Source organism: Nicotiana attenuata, chromosome 5 (assembly GCF_001879085.1).
Source record: "Nicotiana attenuata strain UT chromosome 5, NIATTr2, whole genome shotgun sequence".
Lineage (NCBI taxonomy): Eukaryota > Viridiplantae > Streptophyta > Magnoliopsida > Solanales > Solanaceae > Nicotiana > Nicotiana attenuata.
In genome coordinates, this window is record NC_031993.1 from 1566616 (window position 1) to 1587992 (window position 21377).

Below are 21377 nucleotides of genomic sequence, written 5' to 3' on the forward strand. Positions count from 1 at the left end.
TAGAAAAAACCCTTAGGTTTCGGTTAAGCGAGGGTGGGTCCTCGAACTCAACAATGTAAGGCCCTTAGACTCTCAAATCGGGCCGATATGGCCTCAAAAGAGTGGCTTTTTCCCTTTTTTCGGCTTAAAAAGTTTTAATCGTAATAGAAAGTTGTTCGAATAAGTTTATTCGAGAGTTCGAACAATTTGGTACCTCTTAAGATTTTTGAGGGTTGATGTTATCGAAACCCTTTGTAATTTTGCCGAGGGTAGCCTTTTATAACCGGTTTTATGAAAATATTTGAAGGCCTATTGAATTACGGAATTCAGACGTCTCCGAACCGTGTTAGTTTGGCCGTAGCCTTTAACTTGATATTTGCCTATTCGGCTTGTTTCTCGATTATACTTCAAACTTGTTCGAAGTATCAGTCCCCGAGTGGGGTGGCCGTGGCCTAAAAATCGAGGATTCCCTTTATAAGGTCTTAAGATTTTGAAGTTTAATAATTTGAGTATGTCGATTTTCGGACGGCAGTCCCCGAGTACGGGGTTAATTACTTGATCTTTAGTTGCGATTGGCTCTTGAGCCGGTTTTCGTAATATATCGTAAGTATGAAATTGTAAAGTAGGAATTTCACTAAGGAATGGAATATCCGATAAGGAAAAAGTACTTCTTTCAATAGATCATTCATGCGTACATGTTTTGTCATTAGGGCTCGGACAATCTACATGGGCACGGTTCATTTGATCGTTTGGCCCTTTACAAAATTTCCTATCGAGACCCTGCTGACACGAAGCATCTTCCTTGAAAACATAACATCTGAGGGTGATGCCCCCCAGTATTTGAGGTTGATTGTAAAGAAGCCTCGGATACTGTTGAATTATCCCCAGATAGCACAAATGATTCTTGCCTCGTTAAAAACCTCGCCAGAAAAAACCCAATTGGGACAAAAATCGATCTAAGGAAAAAAGAGTGCAACGCGTGCTTTAAAACCTGAGGTCTTTGTGTTGAAGAATTTCCCGATGTCTTCGGCCGAACACTTGTAATAAGTTAGTATCAAATACAAATCAAAAAAAGGAGAGAGTCGTACCTTAGCAATAGTATCGTTTGAGGAGTGATATGTTCCAATTATTTGGCAGTTGTTCGCCGTTCATCGTGCCAAGTTTGTAAGATCCCTTTCCGATGACACCAAGGACCTGATATGGTCCTTCCCAATTTGGGCCGAGTTTCCCCTAGTTTGGATCTCGAGTGTTTAGGGTGACTTTTCTCAGAACTAAGTTCCCTATCTTGAAGTGTCAAAGATTGGCTCTTCGATTGTAATATCTTTCGATTTGTTGTTTCTGGGCGGCCATTCGAACGAGAGCGGCTTCCCGTTTTTCGTCTAGCAATTCGAGGCTTGTGTTCATAGCTTCGTGATTTGATTCTTCCGTTGTGTATCGAAACCTAACGCTTGGTTTCCCGGCTTCGACCGAGATCAGAGCTTCAGCTCCATATACTAAGGAGAACGGCGTTGCCCTCGTACTAGATTTTATCGTTGTCCGATATGCCCAAAGGACTTCGGGAAAAATTTCTCTCCATTTCCCTTTAGCGTCGTTCAACCTTTTCTTTAGGTTCAGCCCGGACCTCTTCATATTCGAAGCACCATCTGTGAAAAGGGTCCACACCCTCGAGGATGTACCCGATTTTAGTAATAGTTCCTTTTCGACCTAGGGTACGAGAGCTGGTATAAAGTCGGCCACGAAGTCTGCTACGATTTGAGACTTGATGGCCGCTTGGGGTTGATACTCGATATCGTACCCACTGATTTCGACGGCCTATTTGTCCAGTCGGCCCGAGAATTTGGGTTTGTGCAAAATATTGCGAAGGGGGTAAGTGGTTACAACACAAATTGGGTGACATTGAAAATACGGTTTTAATTTTCTAGAGGTGCTTATTAAAGCAAGCGCTAATTTTTCTAAGTGTGGGTACCGGGTCTCGGCTTCACCTAAAGTTCAGCTAACATAATAAATAGGAAATTGCGTACCTTGCTCTTCTCGAACTAGGACACCACTTACCGTGACCTCCGAGACTGCCAAATATAAGTAGAGTTGCTCGTTTGCTTTCGGGGTATAAAGCAACGGTGGGCTCGAAAGATACCGCTTTAATTCTTCTAGTTCCTGTTGGCATTCTGGGGTCCAAGCGAAATTGTTCTTCTTTTGAGCTGTGAGAAGAACTGTGACTTCGATCCGAAGAGCTCGAGATGAACCAGCCTAAAGCGACTATCCGTCCTGTTAACCTTTGTACGGCCTTAACGCTGTCCACGACTGTGATGTCTTCGATTGCCTTAATTTTATCGGGATTGATCTCGATTCCCCGATTTGACACCATAAAGCCGAGGAACTTGCCTGAACCGACCCCGAATGCGCATTTCTCAGGGTTGAGCTTCATGTTGTATTTTCTCAATATATCGCAGGTTTCTCGCAAATGTGTCAAATGGTCCTCTGCGCAGGGACTTAACTAGCATGTCATCAATATAAACCTCCATTGATTTACCTATTTGTTCTTCGAACATTTGATTTACCAGGCGTTGATAAGTAGCACCAACATTTTTAGCCCAAACGGCATTACATTATAGTAATAAGTACCATACTTAGTGATAAATGAAGTCTTTTCCCAATCCTTCGGGTTCATTTTTATTTGTTTTACTCAGAGTAGGCATCGATAAAGCTGAGGATCTCGTGGCTGGCCGTGGCATCGATCATTCGATCGATATTCGGCAGAGGAAAAGAATCCTTAGGGCATGTTTTGTTTAAGTCTTTGTAGTCCACGCACATTCTATATTTATTCCCCTTTTTGGGGACTACAACTACGTTTGCCAACCATTCGGGATACTTTACTTCCCGAATGGATCCTAATTTTAAGAAGTTTGGTTACCTCGTCTTTGATGAATGCATGCTTTACCTCGGACTGTGGCCTTTTTTTTTGCTTTACCGGTCTGAACTTTGGGTCCGAACTCAATCGATGGGTGGTAATCTCCGGTGGGATCCCTGTCATATCAAGGTGGGACCAAGCAAAACATTCCATATTTTTAATAAGGAATTTAATGAATTTTTCCCTGAGTTTAGGAGTTAACCCCGTGCCCAGGTATACCTTTCGTTCGGGCAGACGCTCGATCAATATGACTTGTTCCAGCTCTTCGACCGTTGACTTCGTGGCATCGGAATCGTCGGGGATTATGAAGGTTCGAGGTATCATACAATCATCATCCTCGATAATTTCCTGCTGATCCGATCTGGTCGAGGCTGGCGACTGTGGTTGCTATTTGACTTCCTGCTTTTCCTTAGATTCTGGTCCCTTTGTTGATGTTAGTGCCAATACTGGTATTACTTCATCAATTGCAAACATCTCTTTGGCTGCCGGTTGTTCGGCGTACACCGTTTTGACTCCTTCCGATGTTGGGAATTTCAAGACTTTATGAAGCGTTGAAGGTACTGCCCTCATATTATGATCCAAGGTCTTCCGAGCAGCACATTGTACCTCATATCACCTTCGATCACGTGGAACTTCGTTTCCTGGATAGTTCCGACCACGTTTACTGGCAACACGATTTCCCTTTTGGTGGTTTCACTTGCCATGTTGAAGATGTTGAGTACTCGAGCTGCAGGCACGATTTGATCTTGGAGGCCGAGTTGTTCTACGGCCCTCGATTGGATAATGTTTACTGAGCTACCTGGATCAACTAACACACGTTTAACTTGAATTTATTCATAAGGATAAATATTACCAGTGCGTCGTTGTGAGGCTGTTCGACCCCTTCCGCATCCTCATCGTTGAAAGATAAGCTATCCTCTGGTAAGTAATCCTGAGTACGTTTCTCCCTTGTGATTGTCACTTTGGTGCGTTTGAATATCGGGCCTTGAGGAACATCGACCCCACCAACGATGATATGAATCACGTGCTGCGGTTCTTCCTGTTCATTTTTCTTGTTTGCGTCCCTATCTTTGAAGTGATTTTTAGCTCGATCACTCAAAAACACTCGAAGGTGACCCTCGTTGAATAAACGAGCTACCTCTTCCCTTAACTGTCTGCAGTCTTCGGTTCTATGACCATGGGTTCCATGGTACTTGCACATTTCATTTGGATTTCTTTGAGTTGGATCGGTCTGTAGGGGTTTGGGCCACCTAGTATCGTTGATTCGTCCAACGTCTAACACAATACCTGAAGCATCGACGCTGAAGTTGTATTCCGATAACCGTGGTGCTTCTTTAGGCTCGACATGTTTATCGAAGCCACTCTTACTCATGAGCCCTTGGGAATTTTTACCTCGATCATTCCTTCGATCATTTAGAATGGGATTACGTCCCGGTTCGTTGTTCCTACGATCTACGATATATGGTTGGTACCGATCTCTGTTCGATTGGGGCTCTCTATCGATGTCTCTTTGAATCCTGCCTTCGGATCTACTTGGGTAAACAGAACCGGACGGGGCTCTCAACTGATCATCCTCGACTCTGATCTTTGACTGGTATCGATTATGCACATCGGCCCAGGTCACCGCTAGATATTCGATCAAATTCTGCTTTACTGGACGCGATGCTACCGAACTTCGCTCGTTCAAATCCTGAGTTAAGGCTTGGACAACCCAATCATCAGTAATCGGGGGTAGGTCCATGCGTTCCATCTGAAATCGAGATACGAATTCCCTTAGCATTTCATTGTCCTTTTGTCTCACTTTGAAGAGGTCTGACTTCCTAGTCGCGACCTTTATTGCTCCGGCGTGTGCCTTTATGAACGAATCAGCAAGCATGGCAAAAGAATCGATGGAATTGGGCGACAAATTGTGGTACCATATCATTGCCCCCTTCGATATAGTTTCTCCTAAATTTTTTCAAAAGAGTAGATTTAATGTCATCGTCTTCTAAGTCATTTCCTTTTATTGCGCATGTATAAGAAGTGACATGCTCATCAAGATCAGTGGTTTCATTGTACTTGGGAATTTCTGGCATGCGAAATTTCTTCAGAATGGGCTTCGGAGCCGTACTTGGTGGGAAAGGCTTCTGTACGAACTTTTTCGAATCCAAACCCTTCAGAATCGGGTGTGCCCCCGGTATTTGATCAACCCGTGAGTTGTACGTTTCTACCTTTTTATCATTAGCCTTGATTTTCTTTTCTCCTGATTCAATCTGTTTAGTGAGCTCCTTGAGCATCTTCATGATGGCGAGGTCAATTCCCGATCCATTATCGTTCAATTTTTCCTGTACAGGTTCGACCCTATGAACAACTTCTTGTAATGTATCGAGTTCGATTCTGCTTGGTGCTCGATTTTGATTTTGGAGTTGCGCTATCGTGACATGCTGAGTTTGTAGCATGTCAAATATCATTCAAAGGCTAATTCCGCTTTCTTCGGCATTCTGTGCGTTCTGATCGGCTGTCCGGGCGTCTCTGCGGACGCTATTTTTAGGGTTGACGCCTAAATCCCAACGAACGGTGACACGAGAACTGACATCAACCGGATCTACGGCCTGTGGTGCATCGGGATTGATTGGAGGCACTCCGTTTCCCGGGGCGACTATGTGCTCGTTCTCGCCATGAAGGCAAAGGCCGGTTTCTGTGTGAGTGGGTACTGCTTGAGAGTTCGACATGTTGATTCCTAAAATCAAAAACACTTACGAGAGCAAGCGTAAAAGCAGTGTGTGTTATGAGGATTAATACTAGGCAATCACTATTATCGTTAGCCTCACGGTGCGCGCCAAACTGTTTATCCTAAAATTTGGATAACAATTAAACTTATAATGTGCTTTTAAGGATATGTGATTTCACCTAATACCAATTGATAAAAGTAAAGATAAGTGATGCAAATTGACAATAATATAAAGCAAATCAGCGTTTGGACAGAGCTCTCGAGCTCGGACACCCTCGAGCTAGTTATGCAAGAATAGTTAAAGACACAATAAAAATATCCAAAGTTTTCATTTTTGATCGAATTCCGTCTAGTAAGCCTAAGCTGATGAACAAAAAAGTAAGTTGAGAAATATTATATTGCTTTGATATTCGTGAATGTAAGGTGTTTACAAATGATGGGGACTCCCCTTTATATACTAGAGGAATCCTAATTATGGTACAATTCTAATTACGGAGGTAAATCCCATGATTGGTACAAATAATCGCCCTTGATTTGATCTGTTCCGGGATTTCCGCCTTCACCTTCGACCGGTTACGGATATCTCACATTTCCATTATTGCACTTCACTCGAAGTCGGTCATACTTAGTCTCGATTGTTGCTGGCCTCGGTCTCGATGGGCACCTCGATTCTTGAACTCAGCACCTCGTCTTCGTGCTATAGCCCGATCCATTATGAGGCTGACCCTCGACGTGATCCCCTGGCTCGATTAAATAGTAAAATCGGACAAGCCCGATTTTAACCGTATACAAAAGTTTAATTCTGCCAAAGTCGATTTGAACTGCATTCAAACTTCAGCTTTAAACCAGTTGGATCTGAAGCTTGAAACTTTAGTCCCGATGGTTTGAAATTTGATTATGTGACGGCTAAAATTTAGTAATTCTGTAAATATTGGCTATTCTTTAAATAAGGGTCCTAAAAACGGCTATTTGTGCACATCGCCCGATTTTAGTTCAGAGAAAAAAGCCCACGGCCCAAACAAAGCCCGCTCAGTCTCCTCTCACTTTCGACGAGTTTCGACTCAAGCAAAGCCCTAGCAATTTCGCCCAGTTCTTCAATTTTTGTTCGCTCACATTCGAAGAACAGCTAATCAAAATGGCGTCCAGCGATCAAACGGTATTGCAATTTTCACCATCTTCAGCGAGCTTATCAGCTAAGGTTCAACCTTTGGTCATTTTCAACATTTGCGATTGCTACGTAAGACGGCCTGACCAAGCCGAGCGTGTCATTGGCACTCTTCTCGGCTCTGTATTGCCTGACGGCACTGTTGACATTCGCAATTCTTATGCCGTTCCTCACAGCGAATCTCAAGATCAGGTTCGCTTCTCATAATTACTGATTCTGTCAAATTTAGTCATTTTTACTTTTTTTTTTGTTGCTAAAGTTAGTCCCTTTTAATAGCTTTTGTCCTAAATAGTCCAAAAAGCTGTATTTAGATTATAAGTCTCTTTCAGCAATTTTGAGTAAATCTTCGGACTTAGAGAACATTATATGTTACTTAAATTGCTAATTTATTGTTAATTTATATATACAGATGATAGTTGATTAGGGTGCACATTGTGTTTGTACATAATAAAATGTGTTTGAACCATGCAAATGCACTGAAAATACTACATATAAGAAAGGAATCCATTTTGTATAAATATAGATACATTCTAGTTGTGCTATGTACCAATTTATTGAACTTGTTACGTAGTGTGTGTGACTTTGAATTTTATTTTTCGCTTCAGAACCTCTTAGTTCAAACAGGTGGCCGTTATGCACCATGTTTTTCTAAGGTGCATTAGTTAGAGACATAGATAAAAATATGTTTGTTGTCTCGCAAAGGCATACAAATAAAAAGGAAGGACATATAAAAAAGAGGCTATTTTCTGCTTTGCTGTTTTTCCAATGCATTTTATTTTGCTAAATTGCTGTTTCTTTTCTCGTGTTGGTATTCTTAACTCCATGATTCTAGAAAGATATCCCCATTTGTGATGTCGACCTTGTTGTAAATGTGTTTTTTTTTTATTACTTTTGCTAAACTTCTTGGCGTACATTCTTTTAAAGGTTGCACTGGATATTGATTACCATCATAACATGTTGTCGTCTCATCAGAAGGTGAATCCAAAGGAAGTGATTGTTGGATGGTAATTCTCCATTTGCTTATGCCTTTTTATGGTATGACGGGTAATGCATTATACTGTATAGAGCGCTTGAGAGATGTTAAACAGACGGATGACACTGTAAGAGAATGCAAAGTGTGAAATAGAGAGATCATTTGATTTAACCGACAGCATTCTTTGTATCAAATGTTTCCTTAATAGTATAAACTAATTTGAGTCCTCATAGCTTAGTAGTACCATCTACTACTCCCTCTGTCCCAATTTATGTGGCGGAGCTCGGATTTCGAGAGTCAAATTTCTCAATTTTGACCTTAAATTCGGACATATAATCTTCAAGTTTTTTTAAACAAAATTTATATATTTGGAAACTACGTAAAAAGTAATTTAAGTCACAATAATTAAAAACTCAAAATATCTAAAAGGCATATGAAAAAATTACGATAAAAAAAACTCGATAGACTCTCGAAAGTCGAACTCCACCACATAAATTGGGACAGAGGGAGTAATATTTTGCATGTAGAAACCATGAACTAGTGGCTGCATTTGTCAAGATACAATACTTTGTACCTCCTTTTATATATTATAAAACATGGGGCATCTTTTCAACTTTTCCAGGTTCTTTTTCCTTGAACATCCACTATATCCACCCTATATTTTGGTTGGTTACTTATGGACCTCCAATTTTGTGTAGTATTCAAATTCAAATACATGGGTTACTAGCTGATGCAATTGTGAATACTTGTCTTGAACTTTCCAGGTTTTCTACTGGTTTTGGAGTCTCTGGTGGTAGTGCTTTGATCCAAGAGTTTTATTCTAGAGAAACTTCTAATCCTATACATTTGACTGTTGATACTGGATTTCAAAATGGGGAAGCTTCTATAAAAGGCTTTGTCTCTGTGCATTTGTCTCTCGGAGATCAGCCACTTGCTGCCCAATTTCAGGAAATTCCATTGGACCTACGCATGGTTGAAGCTGAAAGGGTTGGATGTATGTCTCTTATTTCCGTCATACCAAATAGGATAGGCCCTGTTTTACTGCACATTGACTATAACTATGTCCATGTGCATTCGTCAGCTTGGGATGGTAGAGGGGTTGGGTGATATGTAATTGTGAATTGTTGGTGGTAATTTCTCATAACAATAATAGTTGGTCAGGTATTTTTCGCGTAAACAAGTAGCTAACTATCTTAAGGATATGGTGCAAAAAGTAGCCATATGTTAATGTTTTTAAGTCGAAAAGTAGAGTATGGTTATATATTCTTTTTTGGTTAGAGCAATAGTCTTTATTTCCTATTCGCAATGAAAATTCTTACTAGGACATTCTTTTTCCCCCCTGATGCAGTTGATAAGCTCAAGAAAACAACCGTAGACAAACTTCCCAATGATCTCGAAGGAATGGAAGCATCAATGCAGCGATTACTTGCTCTTATTGATGATGTCTACAAATATGTTGATGATGTTGTGGTAACATGAACTTTTCCATAATTGAATTTCGCAAGTTCGTGTGTTTTTCATCTTTAAGTTCTCATATTGGTCTGCCTTTGTAGGAAGGACGTCTACCCCAGGATAACAGAATCGGAAGATTCATAGCTGATACCGTGGCTGCCATTCCTAAACTCTCACCCCAAGCCTTTGATAAGCTTGTGAATGATGGTCTTCAGGTAGTTTTTTCCACTTCCTATTTTTGTGCTGTTGCTTCCCTCCCCCTTTTCCCAAACCAGAAAGTTGAAAAAAAAAAGAACGAAAAGTTGAAAATTGTAGAGGAGACTCTCTTTACTACTGAATCCTGGTTAATCATTGTGCTCAAATGTCTGCTCATGATCCTGTTTGGTGTGATTTGTAGTTTATTGTTTTATTTTTAAAGCTGTGGGGTGGCCCCTTCCATCACCTCTTTCTTATGATTTTTTTTGTGGTGATTTTCATAGAATTCATGCCCTATTCTAATAATTTTTCTTATCCCTGTCCTAAAATATGTCTATGGACTGGTTATAATGATATGATGAAGCTTAATGTTCAATCTGGGTTAATCTTTATTTGTAGGACCAATTGCTTCTGTTGTATTTGACAAGCCTCACGAGGACTCAACTCAGCTTTGCAGAAAAGTTGAACACTGCTGCTCAGATCCTGTGATTGATGATCATTTCGCGCTCTTGTAATGCAAGGCCAAATTTTTGACCGGGTGGACTGATTTTGTCTGACTTCTCACTACGCGATCAATCCTCTTGATAGATGGGGGTCTTTGGACTAGACTGACATTTTGTAGTGCTAGAAACTCTTCACTCTTGAGTACTCGATTTATTCAAATATTCACCTCAAGGTGGCTCTGAATCTCAGTTTGGAGGTAAAGTGTAAGCAAATTTCCTCTTTTTAAATTGTCTTTCAAGGAATTAAGCTAGAAATGACATCTTCCAGCTTGTTGGAGGGCTGTATTTATGGGAGAAATTCAAAAATAGCCAGATTTACAAGTGGTCATTCAAAAATAGTTACAGTTTCAAAAGTAATCGAAATTTAGCCACTTTTCATGTAAAGATAAATGTGAACGAAACACTGTTCAAAATACTCCAGTATATTATACTGGCATAAGTATGCCGATGCTCCAATCTCCAGTATATTATACTGGAACTTTCCGTGTGTTGCACCATACACAGGTGCACCGATATCTAGTATATTATGCTGGAACTTTCCGTGTTGCAATAAAATAGTGGCTATTTTCCAATAACTTTGCAAACGCTGGCTATTTTTGAATGACCAGTTTGAAAACTGGCTAGCCCGTGGTATTTGACCTGTATTTATCCTTAGAATCTATTTAGTCAGAAAATGCCCAGTACCTTTGACAGGTCCAGGATCGAAATTTCCTTTTCCAAACAGAGTTCATGTTAATTCTATATAGAATAAATAAACTACTTATTGTTGATCTTAAATGCTTGATTTTTTTGTAATTAAGGAAGTGGTACTCACAGAAGTAAGGATTTACAAATTAAAGAGGGAATTTCTGGGAGCAAGCAAGTATAAGTGAAACAAAGTCAAAATAATTGGAGATTACAATGTTCAACAAATTGAGAACTTTATTTAGTTACATATGGATTTATCGTCTCAATTCTCAAATACTACTTATAGAAACCATATACAGTGTGGATACGCTTTTAATACAAGAACTCCAAATTTCTACTCTAGCTAAATCATGAGCTACGAGTCTAAATTATGAAATCCACAAAACCAAAAAAATAAAATAAAAATAGTGCCTAGTTAATTATCGTAACATATAACTTTGACATATTAAACCTAAATCCTTTTTTTCTACTTTTTTAAATTTTAATTTTCCAGGAAAATTATGAAAAGGAGTCCTCACACGTGTTTAAGAAAATTCACAAGTTGAAATGTACATAGTTCAGCTAATTCAGTGAACATAAAAAGCTATACATTTATGTATGTTGTTCAACATTTTAGTACGTAATATAGTTCGATTAATTGAATAGTCCTAACAAAAAGTATGACTTTCTATTAATTAATTTCTTCACAGTTGCTCCTAAGTTGTCGTTCACGTGGAAGCTGGAAAGACATTAAGGTCGAAGAACTTTGCCTCGTTAATTTGTTAGTATTAATTAATGAAAAAGACAGCATATATCAAGTGAAATTACAAAGTCAAACCATTAAAATAATACATAGTAGTAGTATTTATAGTATTATCAGATACTACTGAATTATGTATATGGTTTATATCCAAATGTTACTTGGATTAAAATAATAGTGTACGCCGACGAATCATAAAGACGGTTTTGAGGATCATTAACAGGCTGACCTTTTTCAATGAGTAGTCTAAAAAAAGAACTTAAGGTCAAGTATTAAAAGTATTTTAAATAAGTAGTGGAATTAATTAATTAGAAATTAGGTCTGAGACAGTTTGGATATGCAGAATTATTCTGATTAATGTTACGTTATTACGTATTGTAGGAGTGAGAAGATTCTAAACTGAGTTTTCTAAGCTTAAGGAGAATGACAGGTCACACACAGAACGCTAAAAGACGGCGCTTAAGGATCTTTATTATTGGGATTACACCTCACCTAGGATCACGGATTTGTCTCATTCTCTCTTTTATCTCTCACAGTGATGCAAATTAATTTTTTGTTTTCACTTAGATAGTTTCTCGAAGGTTTTGGAAGAGGAGCGTTCGAGCAACGATAAAGGTTATTTCATGTAATCTATAGGTCACGGGTTCGAGCCGTTAAAGCAGCCTAATACTTGTATTTGAATAAACTGTCCACATCACATACTTTGGGGTGCGCCCCTTCCTGAATCTTACGTGAACATAAGACGCCATTGCGTTGCCCCTTTTTTTAGTTCATTGAAGGTTTACTCTATGCAAATGCATTGTTGCTCTTATTTCAGAATTAGAAGTTATATCTACTAACAATATAAAATATTTACACAACGAGGTCACATATAGCTAATTGACTTGATATTGTATACGGTGGAAATCGGGGCTGCCCAATTTCGTTCTTCGATGGAAAAGGGGACACCACATTGAGAGGCCAGGACACCGAGCTTGGGGTCGAGGTTCCTTTCCAATATCGATGTCGAGGTCGAAATCATTTGTCGAGGTCGGAAGAAGGCATACCTCGAGATAATACCGTTATGAGTCAGTAACAGAAAGAGCGGGATACCCGCAACGGCCCGAAGATCACGGCGTAAATTGCGGAATGGATTGACCCTTGGCGGTTAGACAGCTGTCAAATATGATTTCTTACTGTAATTAGAAGTGTACCTTATTTAGGACTCCCCTATTATATAAAGGGGAACCCATTCATTTGTAAGACACGTTTTGACTCATAAGAAAATACATACATTTTATTCTCTAGCTATTTTATTCTCTGTTCATCAGAGTTGCTTTGTAACTTGCTATTTCCATTATTCCACCTCGAGACTGTCATAGCCCGAGGTCGAGGTTTGGCTTGCACACTAGTTTGACTTATTTTATTCTTCAATTCATATATTTTAATTCCTTGTTCATCACTTGGTATTGGATTAAATCACATATCCTTAAAACCACAATATAAGTTTAATTGTTACTCGAATTTTAGGGTAAATAGATATCACAAGTTAAAATTTATTATTAATAGTAGAAAAAATCTTAAATCCTTTTTATATTTATTATAATACATCCCCTTTCCTATTTTTATATAATATAGCTAAAATTTAGATTGATGTCAGCTGATTCGAGCCATTAACCTTTATCACACAAATTCAATTCCAAATAAAAGATTTCATTTTTACCATAAATGGGAAATCGCTCCTTATCACAATTTTTTTCACTCAGATTTAAATTTAAAATCTCTAATTTAAAGGTGAAAATACCATATTCATCTAACCATAAATAATGTAAATAGTATAGGACAGATAATTTAGTCACTATTATTAGCAAAGTTGTTGTTTATAGTTGGGCACGTGCAATTGCCAAGCGCCAGCCAATAATATGTTTGAAGTAGAAGTTCCCCCAAATCATATATAATCAAAATATAAAAATTGAACACTTAGGTCAACTCCCCCCATGTTTCAAACTTGCCAACACACATCAATACAGCAACTGCCACCTCAAATGCATGAATCCAAGTCCAATTCACTCCCTATATAAACCCCTTCTTCTTACTCTCACTTCATCCTTAGCTTCACACATCACTCCTTAATCCAAGTGAAACTACTGCAAACTAACAATGCCTTGCTCCGCCATGTCAAAAGCTTCTGGAGCTGTTACTTTAGTGTCCAAATGCACCATTTTTCCCTCTAAAAAATCATCTATTCCTGACCTCAAACTCTCTGTTTCTGACCTGCCTATGCTCTCCGTTCACTATATTCAAAAAGGTTGTCTCTTTACTCGTCCTTCTTTTTCCATCACTCACCTCATTTCTCTTCTCAAGCTCAGTCTTTCTCAAACTCTCACTCACTTCCCTCCTTTGGCTGGTCGTCTATTGACCGACCAAGATGGTTACGTCTACATTTCTTGTAATGATGCTGGTGTTGATTTTGTACATGCCACTGCCACTAACATTTTTATTCGCGACGTCATTGGCTTCCTTGATGTTCCTGATCATGTTAAAGAGTTCTTCCCTTTTGATCGTACAGTGAGTTATCAAGGGCATTTTAGTCCTCTTCTTGCTGTCCAAGTGACGGAATTAGCTGACGGCGTCTTTATTGGCTGCGCGGTCAACCACTCCGTCACTGATGGCACGTCATTTTGGAATTTCTTTAATACCTTTGCTGAGGTGAGTAGAAGTGTGAAAAGGATTACGAGGCAGCCGAATTTTACCCGTAATTCAATTTTTATCTCAAATGCAGTACTAAAACTCCCAGCTAATGGACCCGAAGTCACATTTAACGTTGACGCTCCACTGAGGGAGAGGATATTCAGTTTCAGCAGGGAATCAATTCAAAGACTCAAAGCAAAGACGAACAATCAGAAATGGAATTTTGATGAAGAAATTAACATTGTTGAATTAATGGCCAAACAGAGCAACGATCCCTTGATACAATTGTCGCGAACAGAAAAGGCGGCTGTAAATTCAACGGCTGAGATTTCATCATTTCAATCGCTTTGCGCATTGCTATGGCGTGCAGTGACACGTGCGAGAAAGTTCCCATCTTCTAAAATGACGACGTTCCGAATGGCTGTAAACTGCCGTCACCGTCTCCAGTCGAAACTCGATCCGTTATATTTCGGCAACGCAATTCAGAGCATTCCTACATACACATCAGCTGGAGACGTATTATCACACGATCTGCATTGGTGCGCGGAGCAATTGAACAAAAACGTGAAGGCACACGATAATGTTATGGTGAGGAAATTCGTAGAGGATTGGGAGAAGGATCCACGGTGTTTTCCGTTAGGGAATTTCGACGGAGCTATGCTAACAATGGGGAGTTCGCCGAGATTCCCAATGTACGACAATGATTTCGGGTGGGGCAGACCCGTAGCTATTCGAAGCGGGCGGGCAAACAAGTTTGACGGGAAGATATCGGCGTTTCCGGGGAGAGAAGGAGGAGGAAGCGTAGATTTGGAGGTGGTTTTGTCACCGGAAACAATGAACGGCCTTGAGTTGGACACAGAGTTCATGCAATATGTTTCTGGGGAATATTAAATTTGGAGGCGCTAAACTGTTGTTTAATTTAATTTCTTTTCTATCTTTGTGGGTTTGTTAAAAGTATTGTGTATTATAAAAATTGTATCATTCAAAAAAAGGAAGAATTTCAAATATGCTTTTCTTCTTTGTTTTATTATTATTGTAGCTCCCTTCTGTATAACTGCTATGCTAAAATATAAAAATAGAAAATTCCACGGTCAAACAGTCAGCTAGACCCACTTTTTACATTAATTAATTAATTCAACTTTTAATAAAAATACTTTAAAAGAATTTGATCATAGCTTGTGTTCTAGATTATCCACGGAAAACGGCCTGGAATATTAAGCCTTTTTCGATTTGTCGGCATCTGCTACTATTTTTTAATCCAGTCAACATTTTAAATATAAACCAAACACTGTCATTATTAATTTATGGTTTGACTCTGCAGGTCATGTCGATGCTTAGTCTCCTTATCAATTAATCAAAGATTAATGTAACAAAGAATTTGGATACTACTATATATATATATATATATATATATATATATATATATATATATATATATATATATATATAACAAAGACAATGAACAATGACGGAGTATGTATTGCATATTCAATTAACCTTTTAGTAACAAAAGTATCTATAATATTTAGCTGAGAAATGTTTTGATATTTGATGAATAATAATAGATAATTTTAATATTAGCAAGAATGATAGAAATATACATCGATATAAATTTCAGAAAATTAGGATGCCGTTGAAAATCTACGTAGAATTTAGTTGTTGAAAAACTGGCTTTAATGGCGACAAATCATTTGAACAAAAACTATTTTGGCGACTAAAGGCATTAATACTACCGGTGCATCGATGCCACTAAAACTTAGGCTATTGCGGCGACTAGAGTTGTCACTGAAAGTATAATAGTATTTGTGGTGACTAGGTCGCCCATAAAGGGCATCCCAATAGTCGCTAGTAGCCCTGTTTATCTTCGGTGCAAGAGCGATTGATCAGTAGGCTATTATTTATTCTTTCAAGGGTGGCTGCTTCTAGGCACACCTCCTGGCTGTCTCTGCACCCCTACCTCCTTTATCATTGAGCGACAATTTAGGGGTCTTAGCTGGTGATTCGGGATATTTTCCTCTCGACGATGAAGCTTATCCCCCATCGTCTCACTAGCCAACCTTGACCCTATTATTTTAGGTCATATCTAGTACTCAGAGTTTGCCTCGATTTTGTACCGCTCTCGCGGCCGCACCGAAACATTGCTTTACCCCTAGATGTCCAGTCAACTGCTGCGCCTCAACGCATTTCGGGAAAAACCAGGTAGCTATGGGTTCGAGTGGCATTTCACACTTAATCACAACTCATTTGCTGATTCTTCAACATCAGTCGGTTCAGACCTCCATTTAGTTTCACCCAAGCTTCATCCTGGTCATGGATAGATCACCCCGGTTCGGGTCCATAAGCAATGACAATTGCCCTATGAAGACTCCCTGTCGCTACAGCTCCAGTAGGTTCCTTAACCAAGCCATTGCCTATGAGTTGCTGGCTTAATCTTCAACAAGCATGCGATCAGAGCCCTGCCTCCTCCCACTGCTTGAGAGCTTACGGTTTCATGTTCTATTTCACTGCCCGATGGGGTTCTTTTCACCCTTCCCTCATGGTACTACTTCGCTATCGGTCAGGGAACGTTCCGCCTTAGAGAGAAACCTCCGCGCGAGCGTTGGTGGACAAAGCGGAAGCGAGAATGTCGGCTTGAGTAACTCAAACATTGGTGAGAATCCAATGCCCCGAAAACCTAAGGATTCCTCTGCAAGTTTCGTCCACGGAGGGTGAGTCAGGGCCTAAGGTCAGGCCAAAAAGCATAGTCGGTGGACAACAAGTGAATATTTCGGTACTGTCCCTTGTTGGTCCCGAAGGACGGAGGAGGCTAGGTTAGGCGAAAGATGGTTATCGGTTCAAGAACAAAGCTCTCTCTACTTTTTCAGGGTAAGAAGGGGTAGAAAACATGCTTTAGTCGCCACAATAGACTAATTTGTTCCTTGTTTGTTTAGGACGACTTATGTTACTAACCTAAACTATCTATTTTCACTTATTCAGTATATTTCCACCTATATATATTCACCTAATCAACTACTAAAAGGTTACCCTACTTGGAGAAGTCCAACCCCATTAATCCTTGCCAAGAATATTTGCACTCGGCTGATAGTAACAAATTGAGTCCAAAAACAAATCAAACTCCTTCCGGAAAATAATAATATAAAATCAATTACCATAATTAGTTACGAAAAGATTCCTATTCATTACACATAGTTTCATCACTTTCATTCAAGCTCATTTTTAGAAGTTTATTTTGTTTTATAATCATCAAAATTCACATATCTCAACAAATGTGAAAAAGAGCAATTGGACACTAATGCTTTTCCAGCTTACACGTGAATGACAGTTCAAGATCAATCGTAAAGAATTTTATGACAATTTCATTGGTTTTTGTCAAAATCGTTGCTACTAATTCATATTATTTTAGAATGGAAAACTAACCTTTAAAAGACCGCAGAGATAATTCTGAAACATAACTCAATCTACTAAAGAGAAGATAAACTAATCAATTTTTGCTCCAAAAACAGGATAGGATTAATGTTCTTTGTCTGTTCCACTATGCGGCATATCCATTAAATCTACTAGGAGAAGGATTGAGAAATAAGAAATGAGAAACTTTTGTGGTGTAGTACCAACTCTCAATAATATTCTAATCAATCCACGACGTACTACATGGGCATGTATATAATAACTGCCCTGTAAGTACTTAGCTAATTATATACTCCTTCTGTCTCAAGTTAAATATTATTTTCTTCTTAGTCAAGCCAAAAAGATTAGCGCTATTCTATATTTAGCAACTGTATGGGGTCAAATTCTGTCCACTACGGTAGCAACGACCCTCGACTAAGCAATAGTCGAAACGAGAGTACGACCTAAGAATGTCGGGGTGAAACATGCCTTTAGGTCTCGTCGTCTCCTCGAAAGCACGTGACCTATCTCTGCATTATTTTATTATTTCAAGGGAGTTCACCTGTTATATAAAGGAGGATCCCAATGTTGTAAAGGCATCTGATCTTTGAATAACAAACTTTTTTTTTCTCTCTCTCTCTCTAAACAAGCACTCCTTTCTCTCTCGAATATCCAAATTGTTGAAGCAATAACAAGCATAATACATATTTCTAGGTCTCATTATATTCGATTACGATTTACCTATGATTCATTTTAATTGTTTTTTCGCTTATAAAGTAATCAGTATCTTTTGAGCCAAACAATTTGGCGCCGTTTGTGGGGATTTCGGCAATCGAAACCATAGTTCATACCTAGGATATCAAAAAACAACGGTCACCGTTCTTCGTACTCCTCAGAAACCGAACGATAGCAGAAAGAGAAGCACGGATGAAAACAATAGCAGATGTAGCAACCAACCTCATAGGCCCTCTCAACGAGGCCGGTAGAGAAAACATCATAGGCGCAACACCTGGTAGTGCACCAGATGAGGAGATCTCACCCTCTTCACTTGAAGACTTAACGATTCTGCACGAGAAAGGGGCTTCTACATCGGCCGCCAAAGAAACACCCCCGGTAGTCAAGAAGCTACTGGAAGAGTGGTTGACAAACACTCTAAGCAGTTTGCTCGAGAAATCGCCTCAAGGCAACACCAGGGACTCACTGGCAGCAGACGTCACTACTGCCACCGGTGAACTTGGCGCTGTACGAGCAAGCAACACTCATGTCGATGTCCAGGCCAACGATGGTGCACTCGCGGCCATCCTTAAAAAGATGGAAGAAATGGAGAATGAGAACAAGGCACTTCGAGATCAAATGAAAGAGCATCAGGAAAGAGTGGACAAAATTCCCGGTGCTCCTAAGTTACTACCAAAACACGACGTAGGAAGATTCGTCGAACAGCCGTACAGCAAAGAGGCTGCCCCTCATCCGATCCCAAAAACCTTCAAGATGCCACCTTACTTGAGAATATATGACGGGACTACGGATCCCGAGGACCGCCTGATCCACTATGTGACCGCTGTGAAGGGCAACGATTTGTCAAAAGAACAAGTACCATCCGTATTGCTGAAAAAGTTCGGAGAAAATGTTGACAGGGGGGCCCTAACATGGTACTCTCAGCTACCAGCTAGGACAATATCAACATTCGAAGAAATGGCGGATAAGTTCGTCACCGCCCATGCAGGAGCAAAGAAAGCAGAGGCCAGGGTCAACGATATCTTCGCCATCAGGCAAACCATAGGAGAGGGACTCAGGGACTTCCTGGCCAAGTTCAACAGGGTAAGGATGAGCCTACCAAATGTATCGGAAGGCATGGCTGTCGCAGCCTTCCAAAACGAGCGGAACAGAGATGGTTCAAGGGCGACCAAAAAGCTACTGAGCCGACTCATAAAATATCCCCCCACCACATGGGAAGAGATCCACAATGCCTACTGTGCTGAAGTACGAGCGGATGAGGACGACCTCAATGGACCGACCCAACGACTAACGACGATACAATCAGAAATAAGAAGGGATCGACGCAACGACGGGCGACGGGAACAGCTCCCGCGCTTCAACAAAGAAAGGCATCAGCCCTACGTTAGATCCTCCCATCCACTACCGCCGAGGCACACAGAGGCATTGCAACGACATGTCGCTCCACTCCGGAACGAAAAAGGTATGCCCCCTTTATTATCTGCCCATAACTTTTGCGTGTCTCCCTCAGAAATAGTGTACGCACTGGAGAAACTGGGCACCAAGGTGCAATGGCCGCAGAAAATGAAATCAGATCCTACCATAAGGAGATCGAACGTCCTGTGCGAGTTCCATCAGGAAAGAGGACACAAAATCGAAGACTGCATAGGTCTACGACAAGAAGTAGTCAGGATGCTGAACCAAGGACACCTGAGGGAGCTGCTTAGCAATAAGGGAAAGACCAACTTCGCACGAGGGCGGGAACAACCCCAAGGGCCGCCGAGACCACCTTCGCCAACACGCACCATAAACATGATCGTCGGAGGCGGCGATGATTCAACAATCAACCACGTAAAGTTCACCACCACGCACAAACTGAAACGAACAATCGCCCATGAACGGTATGACGACTTCGAAGAGAGTATCATCTTCGATAAGTCCGATGCCGACTGTTTGTCTTTTCCTCATTATGATGCTTTGGTCATAACTTTACATATTGCCGATACTGATGTTAAGAGAATCATGGTTGACGACGGAAGCGGCGCCTGTATTATCCATCCAAGAGTCCTCATGCAAATGAGACTTGAAGATAAGATAATACCGCATTGCATAACACTAACTGGTTTTAACAATGCAGTAGAACGGACCTCCGGGGAGATATCATTGCCGGTTTTGGCAGGGGGATTCACGCTGGAAACCATTTTCCACGTCATGAACCAGGAGACAGCCTACAACGCCATCAAAGGACGCCCTTGGATACACGCCATGCGAGCAGTCCCTTCAAGCTTCTACCAAGTAATCAAGTTCCCCACCCCATGGGGAATGTTTAGCATTCGGGGCGAGCCTCGCACCGCACAAGAATGCTACCGAATCGCTCAAGACTGCGCCCACCCCAAACAGTTAGAGGGAGCAAGTGCGGAGGCATAACAATCAGCCATGTCGGGGACTAAGGTCGACCCGACAATGGAAGTCATCGAAGATCCCGACGTCGTAGAAGCCTGCAGAGAAACGGTCGAGGATCTCGACCCAGTCGAACTGGACGTCACCAACCACACAAAGAAAGCCTACATCGGGCACAGCCTCTGCGATCCAAGTAAGTACCGTGAATTTCTAACTAACCACGCAGATTTGTTTGCCTTTTCTCATTCAGATATGCCGGGGATCCCGAAAGACATCACCACCCACAAGCTGAATGTCAACCCGCTGTATCCGCCCGTGCTGCAATTCAGAAGAAAGTTCAACGCAGCAATCAACGAGGCGGTCAGTGAAGAAGTAGATAAGCTACTGGCCAACGGGTCCATCAGAGAAGCAAAATACCCCCAATGGGTCGCCAACGTCGTCATGGTCAAAAAGAAAAACGGGAAATGGAGAATGTGCGTAGATTTCACCAACCTTAACAAGGCGTGCCCAAAAGATTCATTCCCGTTACCCCACATCGACCAGTTGATCGACGCCACGGCAGGACATGAACTGCTAAGCTTCTTAGATGCCTACTCCGGCTACAACCAGATCATGATGGCCGAAGAGGACCAAGAAAAGACAACTTTTATCACCCACCAAGGGACGTATTGCTATAAGGTGATGCCCTTCGGGATCAAAAACGCAGGGGCAACGTATCAGAGATTGGTCACCAAAATGTTCAAATAACAGCTCGGCAAAACCATGGAGGTCTATATCGACGATATGCTAGTAAAGTCGGCAAAGAAAGAGGAGAGAGTTGCGCGTTGCGGGATTGAGGACAGAGTATCAGATAGCATCCTAACATTTTTTGGGTTTTCCTCGTGTCACAACAGGGGTA

The 21377-nt window shown here is 40.7% G+C and overlaps 2 protein-coding genes across 2 annotated transcripts; both read left to right on the forward strand.

Moving 5' to 3' along the window:
- LOC109225160 (eukaryotic translation initiation factor 3 subunit F-like) lies at positions 6645–10168 on the forward strand. The gene is made up of 6 exons (XM_019389744.1): positions 6645–6954; positions 7687–7766; positions 8500–8729; positions 9084–9205; positions 9289–9402; positions 9782–10168. Exons 1-6 carry the CDS (start codon positions 6733–6735, stop codon positions 9869–9871), a joined length of 858 nt encoding a protein of 285 aa, XP_019245289.1. The 5' UTR covers positions 6645–6732; the 3' UTR covers positions 9872–10168.
- On the forward strand, positions 13402–15001 carry LOC109226246 (uncharacterized acetyltransferase At3g50280-like). Its single transcript, XM_019391038.1, has one exon. The coding sequence runs from the start codon at positions 13451–13453 to the stop codon at positions 14870–14872; it is 1422 nt and encodes a 473-aa protein (XP_019246583.1). The 5' UTR covers positions 13402–13450; the 3' UTR covers positions 14873–15001.